At 39.3% G+C, this 16,006-nt stretch overlaps 1 protein-coding gene across 4 annotated transcripts in view; it reads right to left on the bottom strand.

The window, feature by feature from the left end:
- cip2a (cellular inhibitor of PP2A) overlaps window positions 1-16,006 on the bottom strand; it is a 67,684-nt gene that overhangs the window by 39,389 nt on the left and 12,289 nt on the right. For all 4 annotated transcript variants that reach the window (XM_069888598.1, XM_069888597.1, XM_069888599.1 and 1 more), the window contains 4 exons: window positions 14,748-14,844; window positions 9,728-9,850; window positions 5,358-5,503; window positions 1,972-2,047 (listed from right to left, as the gene is read on the bottom strand). In XM_069888598.1, the coding sequence (XP_069744699.1) occupies window positions 1,972-2,047; window positions 5,358-5,503; window positions 9,728-9,850; window positions 14,748-14,844 (442 nt within the window). The remainder of the gene's footprint in view (window positions 1-1,971; window positions 2,048-5,357; window positions 5,504-9,727; window positions 9,851-14,747; window positions 14,845-16,006) is intronic.

Here is a 16,006-nt window from a genome sequence, read left to right as displayed (position 1 = left end):
AGCCGGGAGGGTAGGTGGCGTCAGCCGGGAGGGTAGGTGGCGTCAGCCGGGAGGGTAGGTGGCGTCAGCCGGGAGGGTAGGTGGCGTCAGCCGGGAGGGTAGGTGGCGTCAGCCGGGAGGGTAGGTGGCGTCAGCCGGGAGGGTAGGTGGCGTCAGCCGGGAGGGTAGGTGGCGTCAGCCGGGAGGGTAGGTGGCGTCAGCCGGGAGGGTAGGTGGCGTCAGCCGGGAGGGTAGGTGGCGTCAGCCGGGAGGGTAGGTGGCGTCAGCCGGGAGGGTAGGTGGCGTCAGCCGGGAGGGTAGGTGGCGTCAGCCGGGAGGGTAGGTGGCGTCAGCCGGGAGGGTAGGTGGCGTCAGCCGGGAGGGTAGGTGGCGTCAGCCGGGAGGGTAGGTGGCGTCAGCCGGGAGGGTAGGTGGCGTCAGCCGGGAGGGTAGGTGGCGTCAGCCGGGAGGGTAGGTGGCGTCAGCCGGGAGGGTAGGTGGCGTCAGCCGGGAGGGTAGGTGGCGTCAGCCGGGAGGGTAGGTGGCGTCAGCCGGGAGGGTAGGTGGCGTCAGCCGGGAGGGTAGGTGGCGTCAGCCGGGAGGGTAGGTGGCGTCAGCCGGGAGGGTAGGTGGCGTCAGCCGGGAGGGTAGGTGGCGTCAGCCGGGAGGGTAGGTGGCGTCAGCGGGGAGGGTAGGTGGCGTCAGCGGGGAGGGTAGGTGGCGTCAGCGGGGAGGGTAGGTGGCGTCAGCGGGGAGGGTAGGTGGCGTCAGCGGGGAGGGTAGGTGGCGTCAGCGGGGAGGGTAGGTGGCGTCAGCGGGGAGGGTAGGTGGCGTCAGCGGGGAGGGTAGGTGGCGTCAGCGGGGAGGGTAGGTGGCGTCAGCGGGGAGGGTAGGTGGCGTCAGCGGGGAGGGTAGGTGGCGTCAGCGGGGAGGGTAGGTGGCGTCAGCGGGGAGGGTAGGTGGCGTCAGCGGGGAGGGTAGGTGGCGTCAGCGGGGAGGGTAGGTGGCGTCAGCGGGGAGGGTAGGTGGCGTCAGCGGGGAGGGTAGGTGGCGTCAGCGGGGAGGGTAGGTGGCGTCAGCGGGGAGGGTAGGTGGCGTCAGCGGGGAGGGTAGGTGGCGTCAGCGGGTTGCCAACTGACTGTCAACAGCCTGCCCACTGCTAAGGCACCTGAAAACTGCTTGCCTGCTTTCAGGTATCTAGGGAGCACATTTGGTGTGTAGACTTGATTAGAAAAAAAACTTTTGCAAAATTGCTCCCTCTGAAACAGTGCTTCTTCACTATCTGCAGTGTATCAACATTTTGCAAATGGATGATTTCCAAGACAAGGATTGAAAAATACTTTCCCCCATCAAAATTGTATCAGGGGTGGGCAACCTCCCGCACCTGCTGCCCCATCCCTGTAGTCTCGCACCAGATGCCCCAGCCATGATGTCCTACGCTGGTGGGCTGTCAGAGAGCAGGGAGTTGGGTCACTGCGGCTGTCAGGCGCGGGTTGGGGCAGCGCTCGGAAGCTGAGAATATTCCTCTCCGAGGTAGGTTGACTAAGTACACCTCAGGGATGGATTCTCCGATTTCAAGTGGCCTCCTGACAGCTGCATTCGAGTATTTTAGGCAGCTTTATATTCGGGTATTATGGCCACCTGAAAAGGGCTAACGATAGTGTTAGTGTGTGTGGCTTGCTATCGCGTGTTTGCTACGGCTCTCAAACATCATAAGTTTATAGTATGTGGCTTTTTTGTTAAGCAAGTGAAGTGCCAGTTGATGAAGTAGACAAAGACGATGTAGTCAAACAATAATCTTGGCTTTTATTAGCAGAAACTAATGGTTCAATAATGTAAGACAATGGGTGCATACACAGTTATACGCAAGGGGAGTGTCTTTAACGGTAGAGATAATGCACAGACAATGTTAGTAAGGCAAGGCTAGCCGAAGGGAAGACTGACAGCCCAGCAAAGATTCACCACAGCACCTAGAAATTAAATATTACATACCTTGGCTGCTGAATCTGCATCTTTACCATGAAGAAGCACCAACACTTGACACAAGCATGATTTGAAATGTTCATACCTAAGATGAGAAAAAAAACTTGATCTATAAGTTTGTTGAATATTCTCAACTCTTAAGTTGCTGTTAACAACTTAGTTTGCAATTTTGCATCTGGAATGAATCTATAATCAAAAATCACTGTAATATTTATTTGTAAAATATTTTAAATACCATCACTCTTGTGGCTCAACAAATTAAAACCAAAAAAGAAATTTCATCTGTATATCAGCTTTATTCTATTGTACATCTGATCAAAGAAAAACAGGTTCAGTTATTTTAAAAACAAGTGAACCTTTTTGTTGCTCCCAGTTAACTTAATATTTGAAAAGTTTTATCATCTAATGTTTTACCCCCGGTGCAGATGCAACTGACACATCTTAAGCAAGCTTTGGCACTGGTGCCATGTTCAAAACAATTTACTCAATGACCAAAATTTTCACCAATTTTTGAAAATGCTGACTCAAATAGTCAATTTTGAAAAAGAACTGTACATTGATAGGAAATTCAAGCTCACCTATCTAAACTTTAATTTTCTCAAAAAAAAACAAAATAATTTGATAAAAGAGCTTGTATCTTTAAAGTATTTCTCACAACCTCAGCAAATACAAGTGCAATTTATAGAATTTGCTTTGTGATCACATGGAGAAAACATGACAGCAAAGTCACAAAAGTAGTATCAATAGAATGCCTAGATAAACAATGTTGGTTGATGGGTAAATGCTGGCCAGATCAATCTTTTACCTTTTACCTAAAACTTAAAAAACCCACCTCCTTTGATCATCATTCTATATTGGTATTCAAAGTTTCTGGAATGCAACTTTTGAAGTCTAGTCACCATCCACAATGTGCTAATACAGAGTCAAAATTGCTGCCATCAAGCTAAGCCGTAGGATTTAATTTCTAATTTAACCAAAGAGTTTGGCTGTAAATATTGGTATGTTAAATTAAAAATATACATAACTGAATCTTTTAAATAATTTGTAAGAATGATCCACGATATGAATATGGTGATAGGTGAAGTGTGACTATTTTAAGTTCAAGTTCTCGATTAAATATATAAAGAAAATATGTTAATAACACAGAATTCATAAGCTACTGGCAGAAGAATTATAAAGTTACAGAATCGATCCATTATATCTTTCTAGAAATGTGAGATATTTTTAATTAGATAGTATGGTTAAATGATGTGGATTTACAATGCTTTCATAATACCGAAACAAAATACTGGAAATAGTGAAAAACTGAAATGAAAACTGAAAATGTGGCAAGTGCTTATAATCCAAAAGTTCAAGGAATCTTATAAGAGAAAAAAAAATCAACATTTATGTTGAGAAAGGTAAAAGGAGAAAACAAAAAAAGACTGCCATAGGACAGAAAGGAAAACATAAAGAAATGGATTATAAAACAAAGTGAAAGAAACAAAAATATTAGTCCAGAGACTGGAAAGCTGTAATATATCTAAAGAAAAGATTGTGTTTTTTCAAGTTTGGATTAATTTTATTAGCGTGAGGTAGAAGTTAAATTAAAGTAGGATAGGGAATTTAAATGAAAGGCCATGAAAATCTGGGTGTTAAAGTGGAAGACTGAACGAGGCTTTCCATAAAGTAATCAACAATCTGCATCTAGTATTCTCAATGTTGAGGAACCACACTAAGAATAGCAAAAATAGTACAAAACATTGAAAGTAGTTACATTTCAGCTTCACCTGGAAAGTGTGGTTGATGGTACAGCATATAGTGAGAGGCGACTAAAAGGAGTTGCATTTCCTTCAACTGCACAAGGTGTTGTAAGTGTGGGAGAGTACAGAAATGACAGAATAAACCAAGTATCATTGAATATTGAAAGAGCCAGGGTAGGATGTGCTATGTTAATTCCACACCATTCTACTGAAATATGAAAGCAATAAAGAGAAAAGGCCTCTTTCTCACTTGCAGGGAGGATTCCACACCATCCCAGCATACTCAAGGGCAAGTGTGAAAAGTTTTATTTAAGGAGTAGGTGCTTGCTACAGGCTAGTGGAAAAATATACCATAGTCACTTTTGAGGCTTTTAGAGGCACAAGAATATGTGCCTTGTGGGTGGAAGGAGATATGTTACATATAGGCAGAAGAAATGTACTTTAATTTGGCATTGTGTTCTGTGCAGACACCGTGAGCCAAAGAGTCTGTTCCTCATGATCATGACTGGTCTTCAGTCTTGAGTAATAACAGCACTCCTGATACCAACAATGAAAGATGCAGTGCTTTAGTGTTTCTATGTTCTGGAGATTGCAGTGTGCTTGGACCAGCATCTAATATTAGACCAATAACAAGAGAGTTTGCCTTGCACAGGTATTTCCCCCAACTATGGAATGAAATAGTAGTGTAATTTAATGATGGCAAACTCCACTGTCTTTGCTTAGCTGCAAGGTTGAAAGGAAATAATATACAAGACATCAATCAAGTTTATGAAGAACACAGTACAGGAAAAAAAAATAAAGCATGGCTAGTATTTTCTTTGGCCTTAATCGATTTATTTCACTATGAGCCATAATCAAGTTTATTCAAGGTTTCATGGGGTAATGCAGTTTACCATGGACTCTGAAAATCTATGCTTCAATCTATGCATTATCTTTTACCAGTGCAAATAAAATATAATTCCCATCAACGATACAAATAAACTTTTGAGTCAATCTAGAGATTTTATAGCATGCATCCAATTAAAAACTCAGGAAAAAAAAAAATTAGAAAAAGAATGAGATGGACAACTCTTAACCCATGACCAGTTATCTGGCTCTTGAGGATAAATCATGATTGGTCTTCAGTCTTAAGTAGCGACAGCATTTCAGATACCAGTGATGAAAGAAATACGAGATTGCTACTCTTAAGAAACCCAAAAAATACATTTACTTTTGGCATCTTTTTTCAAATGGTTCATGAAGTTTATGAAATTGCCATTTTTAACATTAACTAATTTTCCAAGACATTTTTTCTTAATTTGAGATTGTCATGAGAGAAGTGTAAATCAATAATAAAATGAAGATAAATTTTTGAAAGGTGAAGGAATTGGCATCTATGGAAAACTGGTACAGAAGAGGAGTTGAGCCCACCATAGATCAGCCATGATCATACTGATCAGCCACAGTCATAATGAATGGCGGGATAGGCTTGAGGGACCAGCTGGTCTGTTGCTGCTCCTATTTTCTTCTGTTCTTGAGCTTATTGTACATAACTAGCTACCAAAACCATAAGAATATTGATTTCCAATGGTTCAAAATATTTTCAGAGCTGTAGCCTAGAAAATTTAATTGGTTTCCTAGCCAATTTTCATATTACAGTCAAAGTTATCTTACCTTTGGAGAAAATCTGCAATCTTGGGATTCTTAAGGAGATCCACCAAAAGATCGACTGCATATTTCCTGGTCAGTGTTCCATCTCCATTCACCAGAATATTAAATATGAGCTGGAAGGTCTGGTGGATATTCTTGGCATGAAACAGCTACAATTATAACAAAAAGCTTTGAGACATCATTGTTCATTCCATTCACAAATATCATACCAAAAGATAGCAACTGGTAACTTGTTACATGTTTTTTTAATAGAAGAACTCCAAAAACTGATAGTCTACCAGTTCCCACAACCTCATTGTCAACGCATAAACTCTACTAGCCCTTCATTCAACGTATCCATCATACCATATCACTTTACTTCCCTTCTATTACACAAAATTACCTATCAACTCCTTGTACACTCACATTTCTTCTCTATTGTTCAAGAAAAAATACATTTCCCCCAACCCCATTGCTCTATATCACTTTCAACTCAACTATATAGTCTTTGGCCATCCATTTTATAGAATGATCTAGAACTGTCAATCTCCTCAAACTCATTCTTTCTCATTTCCACTTGCTACCTTCATGCCCAGTTTTTAAAAAATCCTAATCCTTCTCACATTGAGGATCCATTAGATATAAATGTGAAAACCATCAGGGTCAGCGCAGACATTGTGGTCTGAACAGCCTGTTTCTGTGTTGTGCTGTACTCTGCTTTATGACAGTTGTTTTCACTATTCATTACCCAATCTGGCTAAACCATATTTAACACTATCAGACCACATACAGTTTTATAGGCATCCTGATAAATCTCAAAGGCCATCTAGTTCATCATCTCTCAACAACCTGAATATCAGTACAGCTCTGCTTGTCTGATATCCAAATCATTACAATGAAAATCTCCTTCCTATTTAGCAATTGGAAAAGTAAAGCCATTGCCACCCCTCCTATCCATGAGGCTCAGCCCTCCACAATCACCACAAATTCTTTGGACTTTCTCTTTTGACAATTTCAGATTATTTCCCTCCGAGTGGTCTACATGAACCAGATGAGTTTTTTTTTAAAAAAAAACAATCCTCTTTCTAAAGGGCCATCTTCCACCTCTATTGTTACAAAACACATCTAACTTGATCACTCCAATCCTCTCTTGGTCAGTATCACATCTTCTACCTTTTGTAAACCTACACTCATCCAAAGCTCTGCTATCCACATGCTAATTTACACGTGACATTTACCTTTGATGGCAATAATTGTCCTTCATGCATTTTTGGTTACATCCTCAAGTTCTTAAGTCTTCACCCATCTCTAATTTCCTCCATCCATTTATTCTCTCTGAAGAAACTTATAAAATGGTAAATCTTGGAGCCACCCCACATTCTTACTTCAATATTGGTGCCCATACCATCAGCCACCCAAGTCTTTAGCTCTGGAATTACCCATTTTAAAATTCCCTGCCTTTTTTTGCTTTAAGATGTCAATAGTAAGGGATTACAACAGGAGGGTGCTTGGAGGAAGCAAGGTGGCAACAGTGGACAAGGAGATGTGCAACTGAGCATACCCATGGATATGATACATGTGTCCATTTACATGAGCGTGAATGCCCATGCAATAGAGCCCAGTTCAAGTCATCTTGGATCACAGATCACTGGATCAAAATCTCATTTTATCAAAAATATATTGTAAATGGCATTTAGTAGATGGTTTAAGGATGTCATACACAGGCCACTTTCACACCTCAATATTCAGTTCAAAATTTGGAATATCAGGACCCACGTGCAAAGTCTCAACTACAGCCTTAGCCTTGCTACACTGTCAGAAATGAAGATGTTTGATATTGACATCACCATCCTGAGCAAGACATAAAAGGCAAAAATGGACTGCTCAAGGAATAAAGATATTGGGTCCAACCTTTTCTGAGAGGATCAACCCAGAAGAGGGACAGGTAATATATGGCTGATGTGGGAAATCTTAGCCCATGAATATTTAAAAATGAAATTCATCAATTGAACTTTGCAACATTTCTCAAACACCCACCATTGATGACCTCCTATTATTCCTCAACAGCTTCATAACCCCCACCTCAGCATTCACAGAATTGGAGTGGAATTTTCTTGGCGCAACCCAGGACCATTTTTGTCCATTGCCCACATCTCAGTTAGTACACACTATGTACTTTCCTGAGCAAAGCCTTAAGAAATTTTACTTCTGTAGGACCATAGCTCAGTACAGTACTGAAAAGGGTCCTTTGGCCCATCTAGCCCATGCCAACTATTCATCCACCTAATCCCTTCGACCTACACCCAAACTATAGCTCTCCATACCGTACCTTTCCATGTGCCTATTCAGATTTCTCTTAACTGTTAAAATTGAATTCACATCTACCACACCCACTGCCAGCTCGTTCCATACTCCCATAACCCTCTGAATGAAGATGTTCCACCTCATGTTCCTGTTAAATAGTTCACCTTTCATCCTTAACCCTTTAACCCATGTCTTCATTCTTGTCTCATCCAACCTCAGTGGAAAATGTCCGTTTACCCTATCTATATCAGTCACCACACTTTTAGATACTCCAGGGAATAAAGTCTCAACCTTTTTAACCTTCCCTATATCTCAACTCCTCAAGTCCTGACAACATCCTTGTAAACTCTTTGAATCTGCGTGAGATCTTTCCTGTACGTAGATAACCCAAAACTGCACACAATACTCCAAATATGGCTTCACTCTGCGTACTCAATTCTTTATTTTATGAATGCTAAAAGTTCTCTTTTGGAACCAATCCAACTGTGACACCACTTTCAAGGAAGTTATGTATCTATAGTCCCAGATCCCACCTGTTCTACCACCCTCTGTAGTGCTCTACTGTTTACTGTACAAGTCCTATCCTGCTTTGTCCTCCCAAGTGCAACACCTCACACTTGTCTGCATTAATTTCCATCTGCCATTTTTCAGCCTCTTTTTCCAGCTAGTCCAGATCCAGCTGCAGGCTTTGAAAACCTTCCTCACTGTCCACTACATCTCCCTCCAATCCTTATTGTCATCTGTAAACTTGGTGATTCAATTATCTGTCACACAGATGACAAACAACAAAGGACCCAGCACCGATCCCCAAAACACATCACTAAGTTATAGGCCTCCAGCCAGAGAGGCAACCATCTACCACTGCTCTCTGACATCTCCCATAAAGCCAATGTCTAATCCAATTTACTACCTCAACCTGGATACTGAGTGACTTAATCTTCTTGGCCCACCTCACATGACAGACCTTCTCAAAGGCCTTACCAAATTCTATGTATAGAACAGCCACTAAATTTCCTTCATCAACTTTGCAGATAACCTATCGAAAAAACTTTACAAGATTGGTGGAAATGACCAACCATACATAAAACTAAGTTAACTATCCCAAATCAAATCCAATGTATTTTAACTTGTATATCTGATCTCTAAAGATACCTTCCCAGTAATTTATCTACAGTAAAACCCCCTGGCATCTATGAGGATTAGTAGCTGGCTGATGAGGGAATTTTCCAGTTGCTTGAGATTGTATGTTGCATGACTGGCAAACTAATGGCGAAGTATGCCAATTTTAAACCTGTATTTTTTACCTATTTATTTTCTGCATTTTTTTGCTGATTGCTTGGATTCTGGATAACAGGTTCTTCAGCCTATAATTAGCCAAATAATTCTGAGAGCCTTTCTTACACAACAGAACAACATTAGTTTTCCTCCAATCCTTCAGCATCTCTTCCATGGCTGACAACATTTCAAATATCTCTGCTAGGGCACCTGCAATTCTGTACCAACTTCCCTCAAGTTCTAAGGGAGTATCTTGTCAGGCCCTAGGAATTTATCCACTTTTTTTTGCTTCAGGACTCCTCCTCTGTAATTTGCCTAGGTTCATTGCCTCTCTGCTGTTCGCCTCACTTCTATAGACTGTGTGTCCACCTCCCACATAAATATAGAAGCCAAAAAAGCATTCAAAATTTACCCTATCCCTTTTGGCTCCCTGCATAAATGACCCTCTGGCTTTCAATAGGACCAACTTTGACCTTCCTATTCTTTTGCTTTAATATATCTATAGAAGACTTTTGGATAATGCTTTAAAGGCACATCCCTACAATTGTGAAGCATCCCAGTCATTCAAATAACTGAAATGAATGATGTATTGTCTTTTAAACCAAAAAAAATTATGAGCAATATAGATTAAGTACAACCACAGAAACAAATGAACTAGAACAAAATTGTCAAAAAGAACACTATAATTCATTATTGGTCTTGATATTTAGTATGCTTATGAAATAACACAGAAAAAAAATTAATTAATGAAAAAATGCATCAGCACTCTACCAAATATTGAGCAACAAATTATTAAATGGCTTTTCAGGTCTTACCTTCTCTCCTACTTCTTCATTGAGAGTTAGACTTGATAGTATAGAAAGGGCAAAAACCACCACAGTTAAACTGCTGTGAGCTAAGAATTTAATAAGGGATCTATAAAACCCTTTTATGTGATTCTGTGGAAATGAACAACAAAAAGATAAGAAAGTTCAAATGCATATTTATTCAACTTCTAAGAAAGCACCACAAATATTTTTGCTGCAGTTCTATTTCTAATTTTAATATTTTTAATCAAAATCTTGCAAAATTAAATGTCATTACATATTTCAAAACACATTCCTATTCAAATGGATAATTTAAATTTAACGGTGACTAAAAAATGCCTACTAAACCTGCAATACCAGGAATGGCAATCCTATTTAGTAAAATGATTTTTGTGGAGACAGAAATTTCATATGCGGTAGAACAAATAAAAGATGAAATGTATTAAAGAACACAAATGAAATTGTATTATAAAAATTTCACAACTGAATTGCCAATTTACTGGGATATACCAAGAATTACTGCCATTTCCCAGCAGAATTTAGCTTCAGGTAGAAAGAATAAGCACATCACCGTGTCCCTCAAGTAGTTTTGTTGGGCGAGGTCAAAGGGACCATTATCAATTCTGTTTTCCTAAAAAGCTTAATACTCTCACAAAATTTTGAACCAAAGATTTATATCAACTGATTCAAAAGTTATCAATCAGTAAATTCTGGTTTAAAATATGAGGAAATCAAATTGTAATGTCATGTGAATGCTTTTCTAAAAACAATGTCTAATCAATCAGTAAATGAACACAGGAAGTACTTCAGCTGAAATACTAAACTAAGTGAATGACTGTCACAATTTTATTCAAACATTACTTGGAGGGATGATAGGGAAGAAAAATGTTCACTGGTGATCATGAATTCCAGGTTCCCACCATAATTTCATTATTCTGAGTTTCTTGTGGTAGAAAGAACAAAATGCTTGACAAATACCCCTGGACAAAGTTAATAGGTTTCAATATCAAAATATGTTGATTTAATTTTTCTTTTGCCAAACAGGACCTTAGCTAGTAGATGCAATGAATTATTCAGTAAAACAATATTAAAATGGTTCGACAAGCAGTAATTATCATTCATGCAGTTGGTCTGCAATTTAAGTTGCTAACTGCAGGCTATCAGGAGACTGAATCTGAAGAAACCATCCGGTCTAAACAGAGTACCCGGCTGAATATTAAAAACCTGTGCTGACCAACTTGCCAATGCATTCACAAATATCTTCAACATCTTGCTCCAGCAAGGCGTGGTACCCACCTGTTTCAAACAGGCATCAATTGTATCGATGCCCAAGAAGAGTGTGGTAACCTGCCTAAATGGCTTTCAACCAGTGGCAGTCACATCAACGGTGCTGAAGTGTTTTGAAAGACTGGTGTTGGAAGCATATCAGCTTGTGTCAAACCAGCGAATGAATCCATTCCAAATCGCCTACCATAGCAACAGGTCTACGGCAGATGTCATCTCACTGGCTCTACACAAACCCCTGGACAGCAAAGATGCAAATATCAGGATGCTCTTCATCAACTACAGTTTGGCATTCAACACAATTATCCCCTCAAAATTGCTCAGCAAATTCCAAGACCTGGAATTCATCTCCCCACTGAGTAATTGGATCCTGGATTTCCTCACCTTCAGACCACAATCAGTGAGAATTGGAAAGGACATCTCCTCCACAATTTCCATCAGTACCGAAACACCACAGGACCGCATTCTTAACACCCTGCTCTATTCGCTCTACACCAATGGCTCAGTACAACAATATCATCTACAAATTCGCTGATGCTACCTCAGTGGCGGGTTGCATAAAAAGGGTTGATGAGTCAGCATGCAGGAGGAAGATTGAAAATTTGTCCAAATGGTGCACCAACCACAAACTCGCATTCAATACCAAGAAACTGATTATTGACTTCAGGAAAGGAAAACCAGAGGTGTATGATTCAGTGATCATTGGGGCATCAGAGGTGGAGAGGGTGAGAAAATTTAAGTTTTTGGGAGTCATTATTTTGGAGGATCTATCCTGAATTCAAAATACCAATGGCATTATGAAGAAAGCAACTCTACTATCTCAGAAATTTGCAATGGTTTGGTATGACATTGAAAACCCTAGCAAATTTCTACAGATGTGCGGTGGAGAGGGCTGCATCATGGTCTAGTTTGGAGACACCAGTACCTCTGAGCGTAAAGCAAAAGGCAGTGGACACAGCTCAGGACATCACAGGCAAAACCCTCCCCACCACTGAGAACATCTATCATCAGAGAGCAGCAGCAATCATCAAGGATATTCATTATCTAGCACATGCTCTGTTCTTGCTACTACCATCAGGAAAGAGGTATAGGTGCCAGACTCACACCACCAGGTTCAGGAACAGCTGCTACCCCTCCACTATCAGACTTCAAAAACAAACTCAATCCGGGACTCACTTATGGACTTATTTTTGCACTTTATTGATTCATTTTTTCTCTCTATATTGCACAGTCTGTTTACATTTTTTAAATATATGTGTACATTGTGTGCAATTTTTTTTGCACTACCAATAAGTATTAATTCTGCCTCGTCTGCATTAAAAAAAAATTTCAGGGTTGTATGTATGTACTCTGACAATAACCAAAATATATCTAAACATAAAAATCAAAAAGCTACTCATGATGGAAAACTGAAATAAAAGCAGAAAAGATTGTGAGACATGCTCAGTGGGTTAGGTTATATGAATACAACAGTAAAAAAAAAACCCAATGTAATGTATATTTTAAAAATGGAAAAGGCAGGAAAACTCTAAATATCAGGTCACATCTGTGGAAAGAGGCAAAATTAATGAGGAGCTTTGCAACACTTTTCAAAGAGAGAAGTGAGTTTGTCTGGTAGCACAAAGGTGAAGGATAATGGATTAAAAATGGAATTTCTCTGGTGAAATTATGTGGCAGGCTAAAATTTGATAAAACTACAAAAGCTGTTTCATGTGTTGCTAATGTAATTCAGGCTCACTGGGACATAGCCAGCACACTCCACACTCGTCTATATAGGGAGGGGTAAAAAGGATGGCTGGCAAAAACAAAAGGAAGAGCAATTTATCTAAAGTTGGAGAATTGAGTTGGAAACACAGTACACAAGCCAAGAAATTTAATGTACTAGTAACTGCTCCCATCAAGTCATTTTGACTCACATATTCAACACATCCCTAACATCATCTTCTCTTCGACAAGGAAATACCTTGTATTTCTCCTACCTAGTTTTGATGATTTTCTCAGAATTGAAACATGGACTGGTCCTCTTTCTATGGATACTGAATAACTTGCCGAGTTTTTCCAACTTGTCCTGTTTTTATTTCAGGGTGTATATATGTATATCTAACCCATTTATCATTGGAGGATATTTTAATTTTGCTAAGAACATGCACAATAACCAATTCTTCCAATGTAAAAACTAGCAAATGAGAGTGCAATGATTAGAAATTCTCTGTAAAAGAATTCTTCACAGAGAGGAAAGTTGTTATCTGACTTACTGAAGTATTTAAGACAGTGATCAGTGGATAGTTAATTGGTCAGGATCGTAAGAAATAGGGAAATAGGACTGGAAGAATGCCATTTGACTACTTGAGGCTGCTGGCACCAATAAATAAAATTGAAGACTGGAGCCTGCTGCATCAATCTATAAGATCATGGCTAAGCTAACTATAGTTCAATCTATTTTCTCTCTGTGCCCATAACCTTTATCGATTAAAAATGTCTCATCTTGTATGTTCAAGGATTCAGCCTCCACAGCATGGTGGGAGTGGGGGAAAGGCTTTCAAAAGTCTCTCCTTGCTGCTTTGAGATAACAAATTCTTTCTTATCTCAGCACTAAATGGATGTCTCTTTATTTTAGTACTATGCCAACTGGTCTCCCACCTTTTTCTTTAACAATCCCCTAGGAATCATGTATTCAATAAGATCATGTCATCTCCTTAAACTGTTCAAACCCTTTCCTCATATTATGCAACAGAGAAGAGTAGTTGTACTAATGGCCTCTAGACCTGAGCCTCCTGCTTTACCTGTTGTTTGCCATTCTTTACATGCTGTTCAGGGATTTGTCTCTCTGACTGTTTCTTTAATTTCTGTATCACAAATATGAACAGGGACCTTACCTATTAGAATCAAATGATGTATCCCAGGATCCAGATACTGGTTACTATTTCCCCACAAGATAATCCCTCCATACAAATAATTATTTCAGTGAACTTCCCTGAACAGATTCTAATAATACATCTTTACTTAAATAAGGGGGCCAAAACTACTCCCAGTACTTTACATGTGGTCTCACCAGTCCCTTGTACAATTATAGTAAAACTTCTCCACTTTTATATTCTAATCTTTTGAAATAAAACTCTACATTCCATGAATCTTTCAATTCTCTGCTGCATCTATGTGGTATGCTTTTGTTTTTCATGCTTAGAAATCCTTTGTGCTAAATCTTTTTGAAATATTTCCCCAATTAGATATCATATATTTTGGCGCATAAGACGACCCTTAAAACACCCAAAAAACACACCAAAAACAGGGAATATCATATAGGCCAAATACAAAAATGTGACCTTAAAATTCTACTCAAAATACCACTCGATTGGTTCCATAACCCACTTGGACCCAACCCTACAACAAATTTTTAAGCTACTGGTATATTTAAGATACATTTTTATTGTAAAAAAGCATCTAAAATCCTTCAAAATCACTATCATTGTCTGAGGCAGATAACTCAGCAAGCACATCCATCTCACTGTTTACACTGTCATCATATGGGTCCCATCTGAATCTGATGAGTCAACTTCCACCTCATCGTCAGTGTCCCATAATAAATCATCCTCCATACCAATACTTCAGTGGCGGCAATATTTCCTTAAAATTGCTCAATTCAAAGTGTTGGCAAGTACCATTCTTGAATCAAGAGCAGAAATATACTTCACATTTAAATTTACCCAGGTCAACATATTCAAACAGGAAAATAAAAATATCTTACCAACGATTTTATGTAGGCTTGGACAGAAAGGTTGTGGCGACAAAGATTTGCCATTAATCCGAGACATGGTAAAGTGAGCTCATTTTCTGGGGCTTGACTGCATAAAAATAAAATTTACATTAATTAATTAATTGATATAAAATTAATGTATTAAGATAGTTTAAATTGAAATGTAATCTAGTTGACTGTAACAAGAAGGTTAAAGGAAAGCCATCAAATAAATGTGAACTTGTTACTAGTGACTTTCACAAAACCCAAAACATGTTCACAATTATTAAATTAAGTAAACATGGACTTCTCTGTTTATGTGTTCAATCATGTAATATAATACATGACAGCCTAGAGTTCCCTCAAGCCATACGGTATCAACCGGAATGGTAAATATTAGCAACTAATATTTAGTGATAATCCCCCTGCTCAAATTTGTTATAGTGTCATAGAAACTTTTATGCCCATTGGACAATAGGCAGGTTCGCAATTTAATGCATCATCCAAAGACAATACTGCACTGAATTGTTAGTCAAAATTTTTGTGCTTAACATTCAAGATTGAATATTTCACTTAAAGAAAGAAGGGAATTAAGGATGGTAGTCACCAAACCGTGCATCTGGTTCCATAGGTGAAACAGGCATGATAATAAATGTAAAATGAGTCTCTCAGGAGTTATGATTTCTAACAGTTACATTTTAGGCAATTAACCAGTTGGTGTTGCTGTTATGGTTCAGGGCATATAAATGAGTGTAGAAATTAGAGGCTTGAGAGATACAGAAGACTGCAGATGCTGGTATCACATGTCAATACAACTTGCTAGAAGAACTTGGCAGACCAAACAGCATCAATGGGATAAAAATAGGCTTCCTTCATAGAAGTTGAATATGGAATAACATCATAACCCAATTTACCATCCGCAATATAAAATGCAGAAATTAGATGAACATGACAATGGTAAGTCCCAACAATATGATGCAAGTAGTGAACTGGAATGAAGTAAGAAATCTATAAATAGTTAAACCATTAATCTCCCTTTAATGTACAAAGTATTTCCAGATAATCAAAACTAGCCCTGCTGAAACTTGTGGACATTCGTTCTCTAGCTTGGGTAATTCAATTTTAAAGCACTATTAATAAAGGGTAAATTCACACACCTTTTGCAGTAATCTTGATTATGTAGCATCCAAATTCTATTTTGCATGGATTTCTCAATACAGTTTGTAAAGCATTACCTCGAAAATATACAGCACTGAAAATTTATTTTAGCC

The sequence above is a fragment of the Narcine bancroftii genome, chromosome 7 (assembly GCF_036971445.1).
Source record: "Narcine bancroftii isolate sNarBan1 chromosome 7, sNarBan1.hap1, whole genome shotgun sequence".
Classification (NCBI taxonomy): Eukaryota; Metazoa; Chordata; class Chondrichthyes; order Torpediniformes; family Narcinidae; genus Narcine; species Narcine bancroftii.
Note: the sequence above shows the minus strand (reverse complement) of the source record. Positions and strands in the feature narration are given on the sequence as shown.